Source organism: Dermacentor silvarum, chromosome 8, assembly GCF_013339745.2.
Source record: "Dermacentor silvarum isolate Dsil-2018 chromosome 8, BIME_Dsil_1.4, whole genome shotgun sequence".
NCBI classification, from domain to species: Eukaryota; Metazoa; Arthropoda; class Arachnida; order Ixodida; family Ixodidae; genus Dermacentor; species Dermacentor silvarum.
The window spans coordinates 32114567-32131242 of NC_051161.1; the positions used below are offsets into that span (position 1 = coordinate 32114567).

The following is a 16676-nucleotide window of genomic DNA, read 5'->3' on the forward strand; positions in this document are numbered from 1 at the left end:
CAGTGAGAATGGTGCCATGTTTCAGCCCTTTCTGAGGAAATTTCCATTGAAAGAGATGGTGGGGACCTAAACCTATGAATTCTTTTCTGTCACAGCACTCACCCACTACCTGGAGATCAGTAGAAAGCAACAAAATTTTGAAATCGTATTTTCATCTGTTAAGAAGAGTCAATGCACAATGGATTCCTTGCCTGCTTACTTTAGTCCTAAAAAAAAAAAGATTGTGTAGATGTTTGAAGTGGAAACATTATTGAAGTGGTCTCCACTTCAATGCACCGTTGAAAACAACACATACATACATAGATATGCATACGTACACACATACATATACAGGGTGCTCATTTTTACAGAATTTAGAAATCTGCCTGTGGCAGGTAGCATAATTCTTATCGTTGAGCTGGGTTATTCGAAGAGGTGGACACTAGTAGCACGAGAAATCGAAACACATATTCAACTAATTAATAATTCACTACTGAACTTGGTTACAATAAAACCTCGATAATTCGAACTCGGTTAATTCGAAATCTCGGTTAATTCAAAGAATTTGAGCGGTCCCGTCATTCTCCATGCAAATTCAACTGGATAATTTGAATGGCCCATGTGGCTCTATTCGGATAATTCGAAGTTTTCGGCTGGTATCAATGTGCGTCGGTTAGGTTAGGGCGCTCCGTACAGTCGCCAACCGATTTTCCGAGCTCGTGGGGACTGAAAAATAGTCTGAAATTTCAAACTCGTTAGGCCGAAAAAAAAAAGAAATTATTAGTGCGGCTTAAAAAAAACTAATAATGCCCTGCCTCATACTACGCTTGGAGGGGATCGACTTGCTTGGATTTGCGCAGCAGTGACGTTGTCTCCGTGTACAGTCGACACAAACGTCACCGCGTTGGCGATCTCCGCCAACGGAGTTCGCCACGGAGATCCAAGAAACAAGCTTCGCACCGCTCAGCTCTCACGAAGGCACAGAAGGTAGCGCCGATCACCGAGATATGGGTCTCCGAGACACCTGCTCAATGTACATGCCGCGTTCAAAATAGTAACCAAAACTTGGAGATAAAAACTCGCTGAATTAACAAGCGCACGAGCACGGCCGCCGCAGCAAGCGAAGGTTCGTGCGGTCTATCGCTTCAACGGAAACTGAGCGGCGAAAGCACAGCGCATACAAAGGTCAGGGCTGTCTGGAGATCGCTTTTAAGATACGGTGTGGGCGAGAATCCGCTCCGGCGCTAAGTACGCAGTTGTTAGAAGAATACCAATATCGCTGTGAACAGCTGAAGTTTCTACTGAAACACGGCGCAAATACCGCGTCGTCGACCGGCACTGCGCCGACAATGAAGAGTTCGCGTGCTCGACAGCTATGCTGCATACGCATGCATCGTCAGCTGCACGAACCACCGACGCCGTACAAAACGTTTTCGGCGCTCGTCGCTAGGGTAGAGCGCATGCGCACTCGGGACATGCAAAAGGCGGATTACACCTGTCTTGTGCTCTGTGAGGATCGTATCACATCACATCATTTATCACATCATTTATCACTTATCACATCATTTATCAAACATTTTTACCAAAATGCTGTTTGATACACTGAAGCACAAAAGTAAGTAGAATGTATTTCGTGTGTGCAGTAGCCATGAAATACACAAATGCAATTACCTCATCAGATGTAGGCAGCGCTAGGCGAGCTGCAGCGTTAAAATCGGTGGCAGTCCTGAGCCTATTCAGGATCCGCTCATGAGGTGATGTCTGCGCCAACTCTGTTGGATATCGGTACTCTCGTCTCTGTGGAGTGCAGCCTGGCAGAAGAAGAGGTGAAAGAAAGCGTGCACACTATAGCAGAGCCTACAACAAATTCATATGGTACCACTTGATCCGACAGTATTGTGAAATACAGTAAAATTCCATTACAAGAGACACTCAAGGGACCCGGGAAACATGCCTCTTGTAACCAAAAATTCTACTCTGAGGAGTCCAACTAGACCACTTTATTATACATCAGCCAGTGCTTAAAACACATTTTTGATACATCAAATACATCAACTTATACATCAAAGTGTGCTTAATAAACACATCTTTGATGCGAACAGAGCTGTCTCATGGAAACATGGCGATGGCTCCGGAGTCCGACTAAAGGCACAGAAAGCGATTAGCTCTTCAGACGCTGTGATGAACTCAATGGTATAATGAGTCGGTGACAGAGCGCAACAGCAATTATAAAAGCATAATGACAAAAATTCAGTGCAATTTCTAGTCGCAACCATACGAGGAATGACATCCGGTTGCGGAACGGAACAGAATTGAGCCAAGGGAATGAAAATTGCAGCGCATACCGGTTGGTACGTTGTTGGTCGCGTTGCATGTGCGCGTCTGGGTTGTGTCTCTTCTAAACGGGGGAAGAATTTACTCTAGGGACCTAAAACAAGTTGTCCTTAGTAACAGAGTGTCTCTTGTAACCATGTCGCTAGGATGCGATGTTAGCATGGTGAACATAGGAAAACTAACCAAACCATTTTCAAGTCTCTCTTATAAGCGAGAGTCTTATAACAGTGTCTCTTGTAACGAGATTTTACTGTACCAAGTAGAAGCTTTACCTCGAGAGCTCCCATCTACTTACAGTCGAACCCACTTGTAGCGATACCAGTTTTAACAATATATCGGTTATAACAATGAGAAGCTACAGCACCGTCAACTTTTGCATGTTTTCTATGGTGAATTACCTGCTTACTACAATGCCCCCATGCCGCATTATCGGTTATAACGATGAAGTCTGGCTACTGGGTGTCCGTGCCAAAAGCAAATGGAATGTAAAATCCTTAAAAAAAAAAAAAAAAAAGACATTCGAGTCTCTGCACGCTGCCGCGCGCTATTTTCCAGCCTTCTCCACATCGCCAGCTTTGCGCGCCTCCCTCCCTCCCTCTCTCCCTCAGCCCTTTGACCCCTCCAAAACACAAATGGACTGATAGCGCAGGCCATGCGGTTGCTGCTCCCAGCTTGCACGCTGGCCCATGCTGGCCCTTCATTCTGCACAGTTCTACCGAAGGATAGAGTCACTCATGCTCTGCTTTGTTTGCGTCGAAGTCGTTCTGGGCCACATGGTTTCTCAGCCTCATTTGACTCGCCGCTGAAACGGAAGATGGTCGATCTGCCCGCTGATCATTGGCAATGTACGACATTGCTGGTGAAAAGAAGTGGTTCTAACCGATGGGGCAAATGTGCTTGCATCGGCTAGCGACAGCAGCGATGACTCAGTAGGGCAGGCTGCCTTAACATTGTCCTTGCAGGAGGCCCTGCAGATAATTCAGTCCCTCCGCGACTTCATTTTCGCGAGGGACCTGCCCGAGGGAAGGATGTGGGCAAGCGTCACGTAAAACAAGCAAAGCTGACGGACATGGGATTTTCTCATGCAAGCCAGTGAGAAGTACGTGACGGGATGCTTTTGGCGATCTCGCCCCAGCGTCTCTTCTAGATTTCTCAAGCCGAGAGGCTGCCGCGGCAACCTTCTTGCATTTCTTGAAAGGCCCCTTTTGGAGCAACCAAAGCGATGCCTCAGAGGAGTTCGCATGTCACTTGCCACCCATGACCCCGCCGCGGATTGTTACACGCGATCGGAGCGCGCAGGAAGCAGAGTTAAGCAGTTAAACGAGTCAACACAATCAGCAGCTGGATGAAGGAAGGTGGTGGGGAGAGGCACTGGCCTCGCCACCAATATAGTTTTCTCGCAACAGCTCTGCCAACCCCCTGTATTTTGATTTCTTTCGTGCAACATGGTTATACAGTCAAACCCGGATATATCAAACCTAAGTATAACGAATTATGCTGTATGTCGAACAGATATAAAATCCCTTGGTGAATTTTGTATTTTGTATATTTTTGGAAAATTGTATAAAGTATTTACTTTATATATCGAATTACCTATATATCGAACTTTTTTTTGTGATCCCCTTCAGATTCGATATATCCGGGTTCAACTGTAACAATTATCGGTTCTAACAATGGAACTTTCGTGGCACTGTAATATTGTTATAAGTGGGTTCGACTGTATACACTGGAATGAAAAGGTGATTTGGTTAGCGTCTGGAAAATTGCTGCAACAAATTTAGCAGATTTTTCCTTTTTCTTTTTCAGTACTGTACCGTAGTGTAAATTGCTTGTACTGGAACATCTAAACTGAACGAAAGGATATTTTGTTAACAGCCCCAAATTATGCAAATAATTCAGGCACATTTGCAAAACTAGTATGAACATTGAGACAATTACACGAAGGATGTAAACTTATACAGCTTAGTTGTCTACTTTAGACAATCTAACACAAGTTCACAGGGTTGCAATACAGTAGACTTCCATTAACTTGACCCCGACGAGACCGCCAAGATTGATCAAATTATACGGCGGGTTGAATTAAACAAAATGCAGAAAAGTGCTACAACATACTGCTAATTCATTTGGCAGTAGTATTTGTTCTATTATAACACACCCCCGAATGTTGGAATGACATTACAGCTCCTAAAGTAGAAATAAAATACGCACTTTTATTTTTAGCTAGAAATATTGTTGCACAATGGCGGCCGGTTTTTTTAAGGTGAGCTTCGCTACAGTTTTTAAAAGTCAGCTCCACCGCAAGACAACCGGGTTGTGCAGTAAAGCATAAAACATTGTGAAGGCAGTATAGGTTTTGTGTCCGATTACACTGCGTTGGCAATTTTCGGCCTATTTTCTTTTTAAAAAAAGGAAGGCGCGTGTTAGAATCAGGTAAATACTGTAATCAGACATTGTGAGCTACAGTTATTGCTTGAAAATCTTGCTAGGGAGGGCCGAAAATGGGCGATTTTGACTAGACTAGAGTATTCCGCATTCACTGTCCCCTAAGCTCTATCAAGACAAGACTCTGCCACTAATGAGGTCTCTGTCGGGGTCCCTTCCTAAAGGGGCGCATGCTCAGGCACATGCATGCCGACTGGCCATATTTTAGAATAGAGATAACGAAAGCTTGGGCCCATAGAAATGCATGGGATCCGGTCTACTGTATCTAGCACAGCTGTGCAAATGAAAATTTACTGCCTGAATTATAATTTCACAGTTTTCGACAACTCATTGTATAAATTTGTTTCCCTAATCAATATTCTGCTTCCAATAGTCAATAAATTTCACAATCCTCAATGCAGCAAACTGGATTCAAATTGGTTCAGAGTTTGTATAATGAAAGCATCTCTTTATTTGCTTAGTATTCGCTTAGCAGTTCTGGTATCACTAGATTGGGCGGTGTGAGGTGCTCTTACTAGGAGAGCAAGTGCAAGCATCTTTGTTTCTCTTAAAAATCAAGACAAAGGTTTCCTTGAGAGATTCTGCGCAGAAACAACAAAAATTTGTTTTATACGTCGAAATTCGATTTGCCAGCTGGACACAGCAAAAAAACACATACAGTGCAGTCCACTTATAACGATATCGAGAAAAACGAGAAATCCGATCGTTATAACCGATCATCGCTATATCTGGACTGCCGAAAAAAAAAATGCCGAAAATACCTGTGCAGTCCCGAAACCGAAACTGCCACTTGCGATTAAAAAATCGACGTTGTAGAAAGTAGGCGGTGAAAAATAAAACCTTTATTTATAGCTCTAAATAGCGTCTCAGTCGTTAGGCACGCTGAAATAGAAATCTGCACTTGCTTTCGCGGAAGTTTCGGATTCACAACCGCCGTGTACATCGCGTCCATCTGCTGAGCGAACACTGGCGGCTATAATTTAGCGTGCATGAATTCAATGAGCGACTCGATCGACGACGTTGCACTTTGGTTGAACCTCGGGGTCGGTGTCAAAGACGGGCCATTGTCAATCTCGTCGTCACTGCTGCTGCTGTCGTCGCCGCCGTCGCACAACGCCGCCGTCTGTCGCGACAACGATCGCGCTGTCGGAGTTCTCTTCGCAGAACGAGGCAGCACTATCAGCACTTACAAACTCCTCCATTGAAGCACCGCCTTTATGATCGTCAGTAGCGACATCTTCCTAGAGTTCGGCAATGCCAGCGGCTTCCACCGTGTTGGTTTCACCCATGTTGGTTTGTCCCGGCGCACAAAGCCCGCCTTTTCCGTTGATCGGCATGGACACTGCTTCTAGCCTTCATGATCGTGGCGCTCCCGGTTTTCATAATCGTCGATATCATCCACTGCGCGAGCTCGTACTTCGAGTCTTGCAAAATTTGCAGCTTCGTCTCGAGAGACGCAGCTTTGCGCTTTGTCGGCGCACCTCCCGCTGCTTCCGCGGTGCATTTCCGCGCTCGCTGAGAGAGGGAGAATGTAAAGGGAGCGTAGGCCGCGCAGGCGCCGCTTGCCTATCGCTTTCTCCCCCCTCTTGCAAAATCAGTTTCGTCTCAAGGGGCGCACCTGCCGCTGCTTCCGTTGAGAGCGCGCGCGGCAGCGAGCGCAGGCGCCCCTCGCCAGAGGAGGCGTTGCCTTCGCTTATCGCCTTTTTTCCGCCCTCTCCTCGCGCGACCGCCGGTGACACGCGGGGGCGAAGCAGCTGGCACCATCTTGTGCACGCTTTACCAACTTGCGATGCTCTCCGCAATCGGCGCGCGGGCGGGATGCGCTGCGCGGTAATGGCGGCAGATACGAACTCGCGTAGGCAAACTTTTCGCCCCGTCTCGGTTGAAGGCAACGTAGGAACGCAATTTTCCTGATTATTCTGCATGAAAAACACCGCCCAGAAGCAAAATTTCAATCGTTATATCCGATATGCGGTGAATAACATATCGTTATATATGGGTTTTTTTCTCATTGCCCTAATGCATAAGTTGATACTCTTAGCTCGACTCATCGTTATAACCGATATATCGTTATATGTGGTATCGTTATATGTGGACTGCACTGTATAGGTAAGCAGCCCCAAGAACTCGTAAGGATAGCAAATGTTTTTCTTTACAGTTAGAACAGGACATACAACAATGTTGTGTCGTGATTAAACGGCCCCAGACATGTGTGGATCCAATCCGGATAAGTTTTGACAGTACAAAAATTGCCACTGCCTTTCTTGAGAATACAGGACTGACGTGGAGTAGAGCAACCGACTGAAACCCATGCATTCTATAATAAAAGTATACAATGCACCTTGAAGGAACACCCTCTTACCTGTGGGTACATACTCCTGTAGGTCATTCCGGAAGAAGTCCGAGACCACTGAGGAGCATTTTGCCATGTTGTTGGCAATGCCTGCACGAAGAGCTTCCGCAATGTCCTGTGCTTGCACGGTTTGCACAGAGCCACACTGGCACGTGGACAAAAGCTGGCCGCAGCTGTGCAACTCTGTGGTCTCCAAATCGCCAGTCAAGGCCTTAGCTCTGTCAGCTTGGCCTTGTGCAGTTTCTGTTCCAGCAGCGACAGCTTCCGACATGCTACTAACGCAGGCTGCCACTCTATCAACAGCAACTCTCTTCTGCTCTGCTAGAATCTGAAAGAAAAAGAAATGTGGACAGGGCTGTTGGAAACAATCTCTACTGAATACACAGGCGTGAAGTGGATCATGCATCATATTTACAGGAAGAAACAGCGGAGACAGAGGGAAATTAATAGGATGTCTGCAGCTAATTACGTTAAAGGACAACGAACGGATAGCTTTTGATCCAGTAATTCCAGTTCAAAGCCTGAATTCTTCAAGAGTGGAACGAGTTGTTCCCATCACCTTTAATGCAACTAGCTCATAAAAACGCAAGTGCAGCACAGCAGCAGCGAATGCAAAGCCAAAGGCCAATTGCATCACGGCAGCTTGACAGCCACCCACCCTACCGGACAGCTAGGCTTAAGCAGCTCCACTTGTGCAAGCGCAGTTGTGATTTGGTCCAACCTCAGCTACTTCTGCGCTACTACTGTAGGGTATACGGCACTTGCAACTGCCCAAAAATAAACTTAACACCAATCTAAGCTCAAGAAAAACTAGTCCACCAGGGTTCGTACAGAAGATATTTGACTCAAAATTATGAGTACGGGGGACAACACTGAGCCTCGCGGAAGGCCATGTGCGATGTAATGAAGCGGCGAGAATCAATCTCCTATCTTGACTCTAAGAGTGCGGTTTGTCAATAGTGACGTCATAAAGTACAATTCAAGGAGAAGGAACCAATTCTTATTCGTACACATACACTGACAAACAGTTCAATCTCCTTAGGTGCAATTTCTTGCAGCAAGGCAACTGCAAAGTTGGACACAGGCTTCAAGTTAGCTCGTCAGGTTGCTCTTCTAAATTGACTTTCCCATTGTAATGATCTCAACCGCATTCTGGCACGATGATTAGTAATGTCCAATTTCAGCCAATGCAACTCATGTTAAACCAAAAAGAAAAAAAAAAAAACTTACCTACTTGGCGCAAGGCATTTCTAGGGCCTAAGTCTCGAAAATGTAGCCACGATGGCTGCGGAGAGAACCTACCAGCAAAACCACAAAATGGTGGTACGGTTTGGTGTCTTTATCTGGCTTTGTCTAGCTCCACAATGGCAACAAGGTTTTTAAACAAGCCTGGCGATGGTGGCTGTGGGCACGTCACATAGCAATTGTTTAGCGACACTCTCAAGAGAAAATATATCTAGGATTCTTTGCCAATAGACAGTGTTTATGGCATAAGCCCGTATCCGGAGTTTGTTACTTTGAATGTTCGCAGGATGCTTCCAACCCCTAGTTTGCAAGGACCCTTGAACCTCCTTGAATATACAAGGGTTTTCACAAAGGTTTTCAAGGATTTCAAGGAGGTGTACGAACCCTGAGCCACATTTTTCATTCTCGTAAGGCAAATTCAAAAACTCACTGCAGACGTGGAAGCCACCTCATCAGAGACGCTCTCTTCCACAACCTTGTGGATGTCGGAAAGGCTGCGGGCAGCCTCTTCTGCCTGTAAAAAACAATGGGCCACATGGAATTGTACCATCCCTTGAAAATGTGTTTAGTGCACCAATTCCCATGTGCAAGGATGGTAATATGTGGTTAAAATGTCTAACCATATTTGTGCACGCACATAACAATGTGGTTACAATATATTGTCGGTAGGCAACGAGCAAAGCTTTCTTCTGAAAGCTACATCTCAAATTTAAAAAGCCCCATAGCTGAACATAGATTTACACTTAACGGGGGTTTCATAACACACCAAAATTCACTACTACAAGGACTTTGTGTAATCTGAATCTAGTCATGGTAAACTGGCTCTTTAACCCAGCAGGCATTTCGAAGAGCCTAGCTCGTCAGTGCGATAGCGAATGGCAACATTCCCATTTACAAAATAAATTGCAGAAACAGAACGTGTCCACTTAATTTTTCTTTTACTACATAGAAGGCTGCACAACGTCAGCGTTCAAAAGTACTGTTTATTGCACTCATTGCGTTTGGTATATAATGCAGCACTTTTTCAGCGTTCAAGGCCGTGCTTATTTGGTGTTTGTGTTCTACTTCATAAATAGTAGCCTTTTGCAAGTGCTGAAAGCACTTTTTGAAATCAGGCTTGCGGAATAGGCGATATAGAAGCACTGTAAAATAAGGCATTTTCTTTGTTTTCGAATGTATCGTTTGTTATATTGAGGTTTGACTATACATCATGGGAACGCCGACATAAGCGGCACTGTGGACGAAGAAGACGAGCCACGCGCCAGCGAGCACGTCCAGCCGAGACTGGAGCCTGCTGGCGTGGACTGCGGGATCAAGCCCCGTTTCCCACAATACATATCATTGCCACAAAGGTTTACTAGCAGTGAAAAATTTCATTAAATCGCGAATTTCATCAGATTTCAGCAGTAAAATTAATTTCACAAGTTCCCAGGACATTCTCAAAGCCTGATCTCGAAGGCCATGGCTGACCTCACTTAGTGCCCGCAGTTTTCATCAGATGACACCCACAATTTAAAACCAAAATTGCAAAAATAGATATTTGTCCCGATGCATTGATATTGCAGTTTTGCCAGAAACCTGCAACCATTGCACTTGCTGCAGATTACCTCCAAGATAAAGTGCACGGCCCACACATAGACCGCCATGCACAGCCACGTTAACAGTAGAAGAGGAAATGCACATGCTAGGGCAAGAGGGTAGATACTCTTGTACTACATTTCAGAAGCCCGTGAGGAAAGTCTCTCGCTTTCAACCATGTAACCGTAACCGTGTTTCCAGCGTGCTTGAGGGCAACAGTAGTACAGCGTACGGCAGCAATAGCCTCCTGATCTTAAAGGCCACAACGGCAACACCCAAGTGCACGGTTGTCCAAGAGGCACCAATCTCTGAAGCTACGGAGATGGAAGGATTATTGGTTGGCACACAAGTATTAATCATCTTTGAAGTGTGTCAACCACTGAATCTTTAATCTGCAATCAACTACACATGAATGCTACTGGTTTACTTACCCTAGCCAAGCAATCGCTCGTTGCCTTGGCGCCGTCCTGGTGCAGAGCCGCAACGCTGGAAACAAGGCCTTCCGAGGACTTGGCCAGCGATTCTGCATTGCTGAAAATAAGGGCAAGGGAATTCACGGCCCGCTCATTGTACTGATTACAGTCAGAAATGAACATTATGTGCAAGCTCTATTAGCTGCAAACCCTAATGAAAGATGCGAGCTTCATTCTAAGCATGTTGCAGGCATATGTTACTGCACACCTGCCATCATGACCTGTGCTCTAGGTATATCTTGCCGACTGCAAGAGACGTTGCACATGCAACGTGGCAGTCTCGATGCAATCTGTGCATGCTGCTGTCACTAATGCTGCAAATAAGAATGGCAAGTGCAGTCAATGCCAGTCACTACTTGGGTGTTGGTTAGCAATTCAGTCAATTCCATAAGCCATTTCTGTGCAGACCGTCAAATACAAACTTTATGGAAATTAAAGCTGCTTGAGGCTTTGTGTTAATGAGGACGCCCTAAAACGTTTCTAAAGCTGCCAGAAGTTTCTGCATACAGCAGTGGAATATCAAATTTTATGACCTCTTCTATTGAAAAACCGGAGCTTCCCGATGAAAAACAATGAATGTATAGCCAAACGAAATATGTAAAACATATGGTCTACACCCAAGCTATCAAGGTATCCATTGCAAACATGCCAAAATGGGGACTTTTGTAGTACTTACCTCTTGATGGCTGATGTCTGCATAGTGCCTGCTTCTGCAATACTAGCAGACAGTCCACTTATCTGCAAACAATGATACGGTATTTTAGTGTTTTGCTCAAATCAAATCCAACAGTTTTTAAAAAACGCCAGTTACGAAACTTCAGGATCACCTTAGATTAGAGTACATCATTAGGAAAAAAATGTCACTCCGCTAGCGCCATTGCTGGCCAGCTATCCAATGCACAGGCGAAAAGACGCCATTTTGACCGCTCCGAGTGCATGCTCATAGCCTATGGCATGCATTGTGGGGGTGCAGGAATGTTCATTGTTTTCTTTTTTTCCTACATTCGCTTACGGCCAGACATCTACGTAATGGCACTGACCAAGCGGTGTCACTGCGCTGTATTTAAGCGAAATGCGGTGCTGGCGGCAGATAAGACCGGATAAGTGCCAAGAAGACCTGATAAGTGCTGCATTTCAAACACACTTATAGGCATTGGAGTTTGTGCGCTGTGTGATGAAAACAGTGACAAAGAGCCAAGCGACGTCGATGAAAACTACGAGCCCAGTAAAGGCGAGGAAGCTGGGACAATTCTCTGGCTTGTGCAGGATACAATTAACAAATGCTATTAACCCTTTGTGGCAGGTTTACTATTTATCTCGGTTAGCTTGCATTTGAATAAACCTATTCCGATCATCCGTATTTTAGGGTTTGGCTTAGAATCAAGTCTTACTTAGATTCGAATAAATACGGTACAAGCTTCATAGATTGAGTGAAAAGATGTACTGTGTACAGCAGGGTACGATACATATGTATATTACAGAAAAGAAAAAATAAATACCTCGGCAATGGTGTCGTCGTTCGTAGCCTGTGATGTGAAGAAGAACTGCGAGAAGTTCTCGAACTGCTGCCTAATAGCAGCCATATTCTGAGAGAGGGAGTAAAGGAAAGAAAGAAAAGGCAGTGTAAAATTACCAATATACAGTGTAGACCGCTTATAACGTAAGACGCCGGAGTTTCGAATATCTGCATTATAAGCGGTACCACACTATAACCAAGCAACAATTTTCAAGGCCCGCACATATGCAAAACATGTGCACCGAGCCGCCAAGCGTATGCGACAGTCGAGGAATGCGGCTAGAATGTTTGCATTCAATTTACAGTGGAATCGCGTTAATTCGAAATAATTCACGCGGCGGCACCTCCGACCGGCATTTCTCCGGCACCGCCATAGAGTAAAAGCTTAAGAGAGACCCATCGATCTCGCGCGCGAACAAAAAAAAAAGCGGCGGAAATTTCACTCTCTCTCAAATGGCAAGGTCGCCGATTCTGCATTGTGCGGAATCATGCGTGTACGTACAGACGTCTCAACCACGCTACTGTAGCCACGCGTAGAAAATGGCAGTGAATCCTTTCTCCTTTATGCTTCCTCTACTTTCTAGTCACGTGTTGACCTTGCACGCTGCGGCTATGGCGCAGAGGGAAGCAGCGGCACTGTCCCAGGCCAGCCAACAAAACTGCCCACGCTGGCAAACGCCTGCTTCCCGATAACGGCAGAAAACGAAACTTCGGATAGCGGGCGCCAGGCCGGCTGAAGCAGCGGCGCCTGCACGGCTGGTGGGCGTGCACGGTGCAAGTGAGGGAGCTACTGAGGGAGGGCGAGGGAAGCCACCGAAGCGGCTGAGTTGCGAGGCGAAATCCGCTTCCCCGCTACCCTCCTAACTCGCATTCCACGGTCTCCTGCGTGCACCCTTCGCCGTGCTGTGCCTGCGCCGCCCTGCTCCCTGAAGTTTCGTTTACTGCCGTTATCGTGGCCCTCGCTCGCTATGTGCGCCGTGATATTTCACGACTCGCACTCAAAATTCTGGTTTCAGCCTCACTGGCTGTTCGCGCGCCACGTGCCCTTCTCCTCTACTTCGTCTCCTTCTTCCTCGAGCACTCCTTTGGGCGCCCGTTTGAGGGGAGCGTTCGCCGTACTTCCGTACTCCCAGGCAGTCGCACTGTAACCGATATTTCGTTTCCCGCAACTGCACTATAAGCGATACGTGTATACATGGAGTGCTATGGGAAAATTAACGTGAGCCTGAAAAGACCGCACTATATCCGGTCCTGCACTATAAGCGGTTACGTTATAAGTGGTCTTTACTGTATACTGTAACGTGAACACTTGCTAATCAAAAAAGTGCATCCAGGGTTTTTAAAGACCGAAACAATGCCAAGTGCAAAACTCGCACTTTGGATGTGCAGCTGTAAGCAGGAAACACCCAATATTCCAAGCAGAGCAATGCTTCTACAAATGCACATTAGTAGCACAAGCCAACAGATAGGGTATTTTTACAAGACAGAGGAGAACACAACAGAATCTCGTCGAGATGAACCAGGCTAACCCGAATATTTGGAGATGAGGAATGATGTGAACATACATCAATGCTCGATTTCCCATAGCCTACAGCTATGTGGAACTGCAAATATAACAGCCTATTACAGGCCCGACTGAAGCCTAAGCATGACCTGAAGCAGTTAGGGCAGAGCCCGGCCCGGGACCCGTGTCAACGTGCACTTACGTGGCCAGAGCCCATAAAGTGCTTTACATTGGTCATAGATTCACACAGCATCAACACGTGCCGGTCATAGTGTGCACGTGTTTATGAGCTCATTTCTGCATATGCACTATCTTGTATTGTAGAAAAGATGGGCGGGATTTAGAAATATCAAATAAATAAATTCATAAATAAATAAATAATCAAGGATACTCTTGATGTGCCTCTGAAGGCTGGTGACTAGGCAAGGATGTATATTTTTTTCAACACCAGGGCACCAATATTCGAGTTAGTGATGCAATGTGCACAAACATTCAACTTAGTGAAGCAATGACAGAATGGTCACTGACAGAATGCACTGACAGAGAATGGTCTGCATAGTAAGCTCTGCAGTTAAGCACTTAATTGGAAAACAGTCTGCCTTGCGATTTTGCTCTAAAGTTCTTCAGTAATGGGGCATATTGTACAAAAGAGTACAATATTCTGAAACTGTGTGAAGATAGCTTCAATAATGTCCCCATGATAAACAGTCCCACAACTAAAGAGGTCTTGGCAGGAAATGCTAACGTGCATAAACAACAAACTTGGAAAGAAATCGTAAGAGAAATACCACAAAATTGACCTGCATAATAAACAGCTAAAGTTAATAAATAATAAATAAAGCATAATAAAGCTAAAGCTAAAGCTAAATAAATGCGGTGTTACGCGTGGCGATAAACGCAAGAATAAAGTCTGCACTGTTTGCAGTAAAACCTCAACATTACGTTACCAATGTCTCTTCACTGCAGTTCACACTTATTTTTTGTTTCGTTGGAAGCATGTCAACAAGGTCGCACTCTACTTGCTTCAGCACAGCAAAAAGACTTGCAATCATACATAACTGAAGACTGGGAGGAATCATTTCTTCAGCAAGCTCAAATACAAAATGTATTCCAAGAACTGGAGAAAAATACAACAAAAACAACAGTATTACAGGAGGAGGTATTATATGCACTGACCTTCTCTGCTTTAGTTGAAAGTCTCTGGATCTCTTCATTCTTGGCGACCAACTGCCGCTGCAACTTGTCATTTTCCGCGACGATAGATGTTACGAGGCGCACCTGCTGATCGTGGCGCGCAGTGACCTCATCCGAGACAAGGCGGCACTGCAAGACAACATGCATGCCCAGAAGGCTTAGGTTGGTGTTGCAAGATTTACCAGTTTACCAGTGACACTTTTAAGGCAACTTGTATTCCAAACTGGGCCTTTTACAAAGGGATGTTACGCATCAAAATATAAAGAATTAAAATTTAGCCTTTCACATTTTGAACACCTCACAGTTGTAAAGTGCATACGCTAGACTGCATGGTGGATTTAGCAGACGTCCTTTTACTCGTTTATAAACCCCTTGCTCCCCAATGCAATCGCTCTGACATAGGTCCCAGGTGGCTCAAAGTGGGTACACTTGCCAGTGCAGCTCAAGTACTCAGGTCTTTTCGTAGCATGCAATTTTTGAAAAATGGAGGGATGCAGTTTCAGTCCCCAATGCAAAGGGGGGCTATGAAAGACTTAACAGTGGAGGTTTCCAGATTAATTCTGACAATCTAGGGTTCCTTAATGCACTCAGCCTCCACTGTAATGCAAAAATCACTGCAGATGAAAGAACCAAGGCAAGATTGACCAATTATAGATCAGTGCTGTGTTCTAGCTGCCAAACCCCTGTAGGACAGCAGCTGCAAGATACTGTATGTAACGCGAACCCATATATATAATGGACAATTCTGTGGCAGTGAATATGTTTAAAATATTTGCAACACTATAATGCATGACCACAAGACCCAGCCCGCCTTGCGCACGCGAGGCGGGCCTGCATCCTTTGACTTGGCGGTCTTGCTGCCGCAGGGTGACCTTTCCCCCTCCCTTCATTCAAACTTGGCCATATTGAAGTGCTTATGGCGACACGGTAGCGCAACATTTTAACACCCAAGAACTTTGAAAATCCAATTATCATCGACCAAGTTGACATGCCAGAATCGCAAACAGAACCGTGTGTTACACAGTCAAACCTCACAATAACGAAAGCGCAAAACAATGAAATTCTCGGCAAGAAAATATTTCCATATTCTCAGCGAATGCCTATACTGCATGGGTTCTCAAAGTGGGTTCCGATACTGATAAATTTTCCGTGGACCCGCGCTCGCCAAGTGGCTCACCAAGTGGCTCACCAAGTGGCTCACCAAGTGGCTCACCAAGTGGCTCACCAAGTGGCTCACCAAGTGGCTCACCAAGTGGCTCACCAAGTGGCTCACCAAGTGGCTCACCAAGTGGCTCACCAAGTGGCTCACCAAGTGGCTCACCAAGTGGCTCACCAAGTGGCTCACCAAGTGGCTCACCAAGTGGCTCACCAAGTGGCTCACCAAGTGGCTCACCAAGTGGCTCGATCCACAGAACCTCCATTACTCATGCCCATGAGTGTCAAAAAGCACATCACACTGATCACAGCGCGTAACAGCAATGCGCGAACTGCACAAAACATTCACAAGCAGCTTGTAGCCACCCAACCTCCGAAAACGGGCAGCACGCCTAAGCTTTCGCACTTAAATCTCGGAGGCTGTAATTTCCCAACATGCGCATTTCTCCCGTTTGTAGATAGCATAGGTGCCGATTGCGTGCGCACTAACGTATACGTTTGAGGAATAAAAAAAAATTTTAAAATTGAAAAAAAAGAAAATGCACCACAGAAGAGCAAGAACGGTGCGTGTCCAAGCGAAACGAAGCGGCGCAGTCCGCATCGCCATGGTCTTCAGCGGCGAATCGGGCGCGACGCGTGATTGACAGCAACGCCGAAGCACTTTGTGCCTAATTGTGCCCTTAAAGACTGGATTAGAGTACTTCATTAGGAAAAAAATAATGTGACTCCAATAGCGCCATTGCGCTAGTGCTGGCCAGCTATTTGATGCACAGGCGAAAAGACGCCATTTTCATTGCTCCGAGTGCATGCGAATGCCTGTGGCATGCATTGTACCATGGTAGCGTCGATAATGACCGCGGTTTCGTCCGCACTTCTAGCAGCGAACAGTAGTTTCGTTTTGAC

The 16676-nt window shown here is 45.7% G+C and overlaps 1 protein-coding gene across 1 annotated transcript in view; it reads right to left on the reverse strand.

Moving 5' to 3' along the window:
- The window catches only part of LOC119460970 (kinesin-like protein KIF11), a 56153-nt gene that overhangs the window by 6216 nt on the left and 33261 nt on the right, over positions 1-16676 (reverse strand). Inside the window, exons 16-22 of the mRNA XM_037722132.2 lie at positions 14601-14747; positions 11904-11990; positions 11081-11142; positions 10363-10462; positions 8784-8867; positions 7118-7436; positions 1651-1790 (exon numbers count right to left, since the gene is read on the reverse strand). Coding sequence (XP_037578060.1) covers positions 1651-1790; positions 7118-7436; positions 8784-8867; positions 10363-10462; positions 11081-11142; positions 11904-11990; positions 14601-14747 — 939 coding nt within the window. The remainder of the gene's footprint in view (positions 1-1650; positions 1791-7117; positions 7437-8783; positions 8868-10362; positions 10463-11080; positions 11143-11903; positions 11991-14600; positions 14748-16676) is intronic.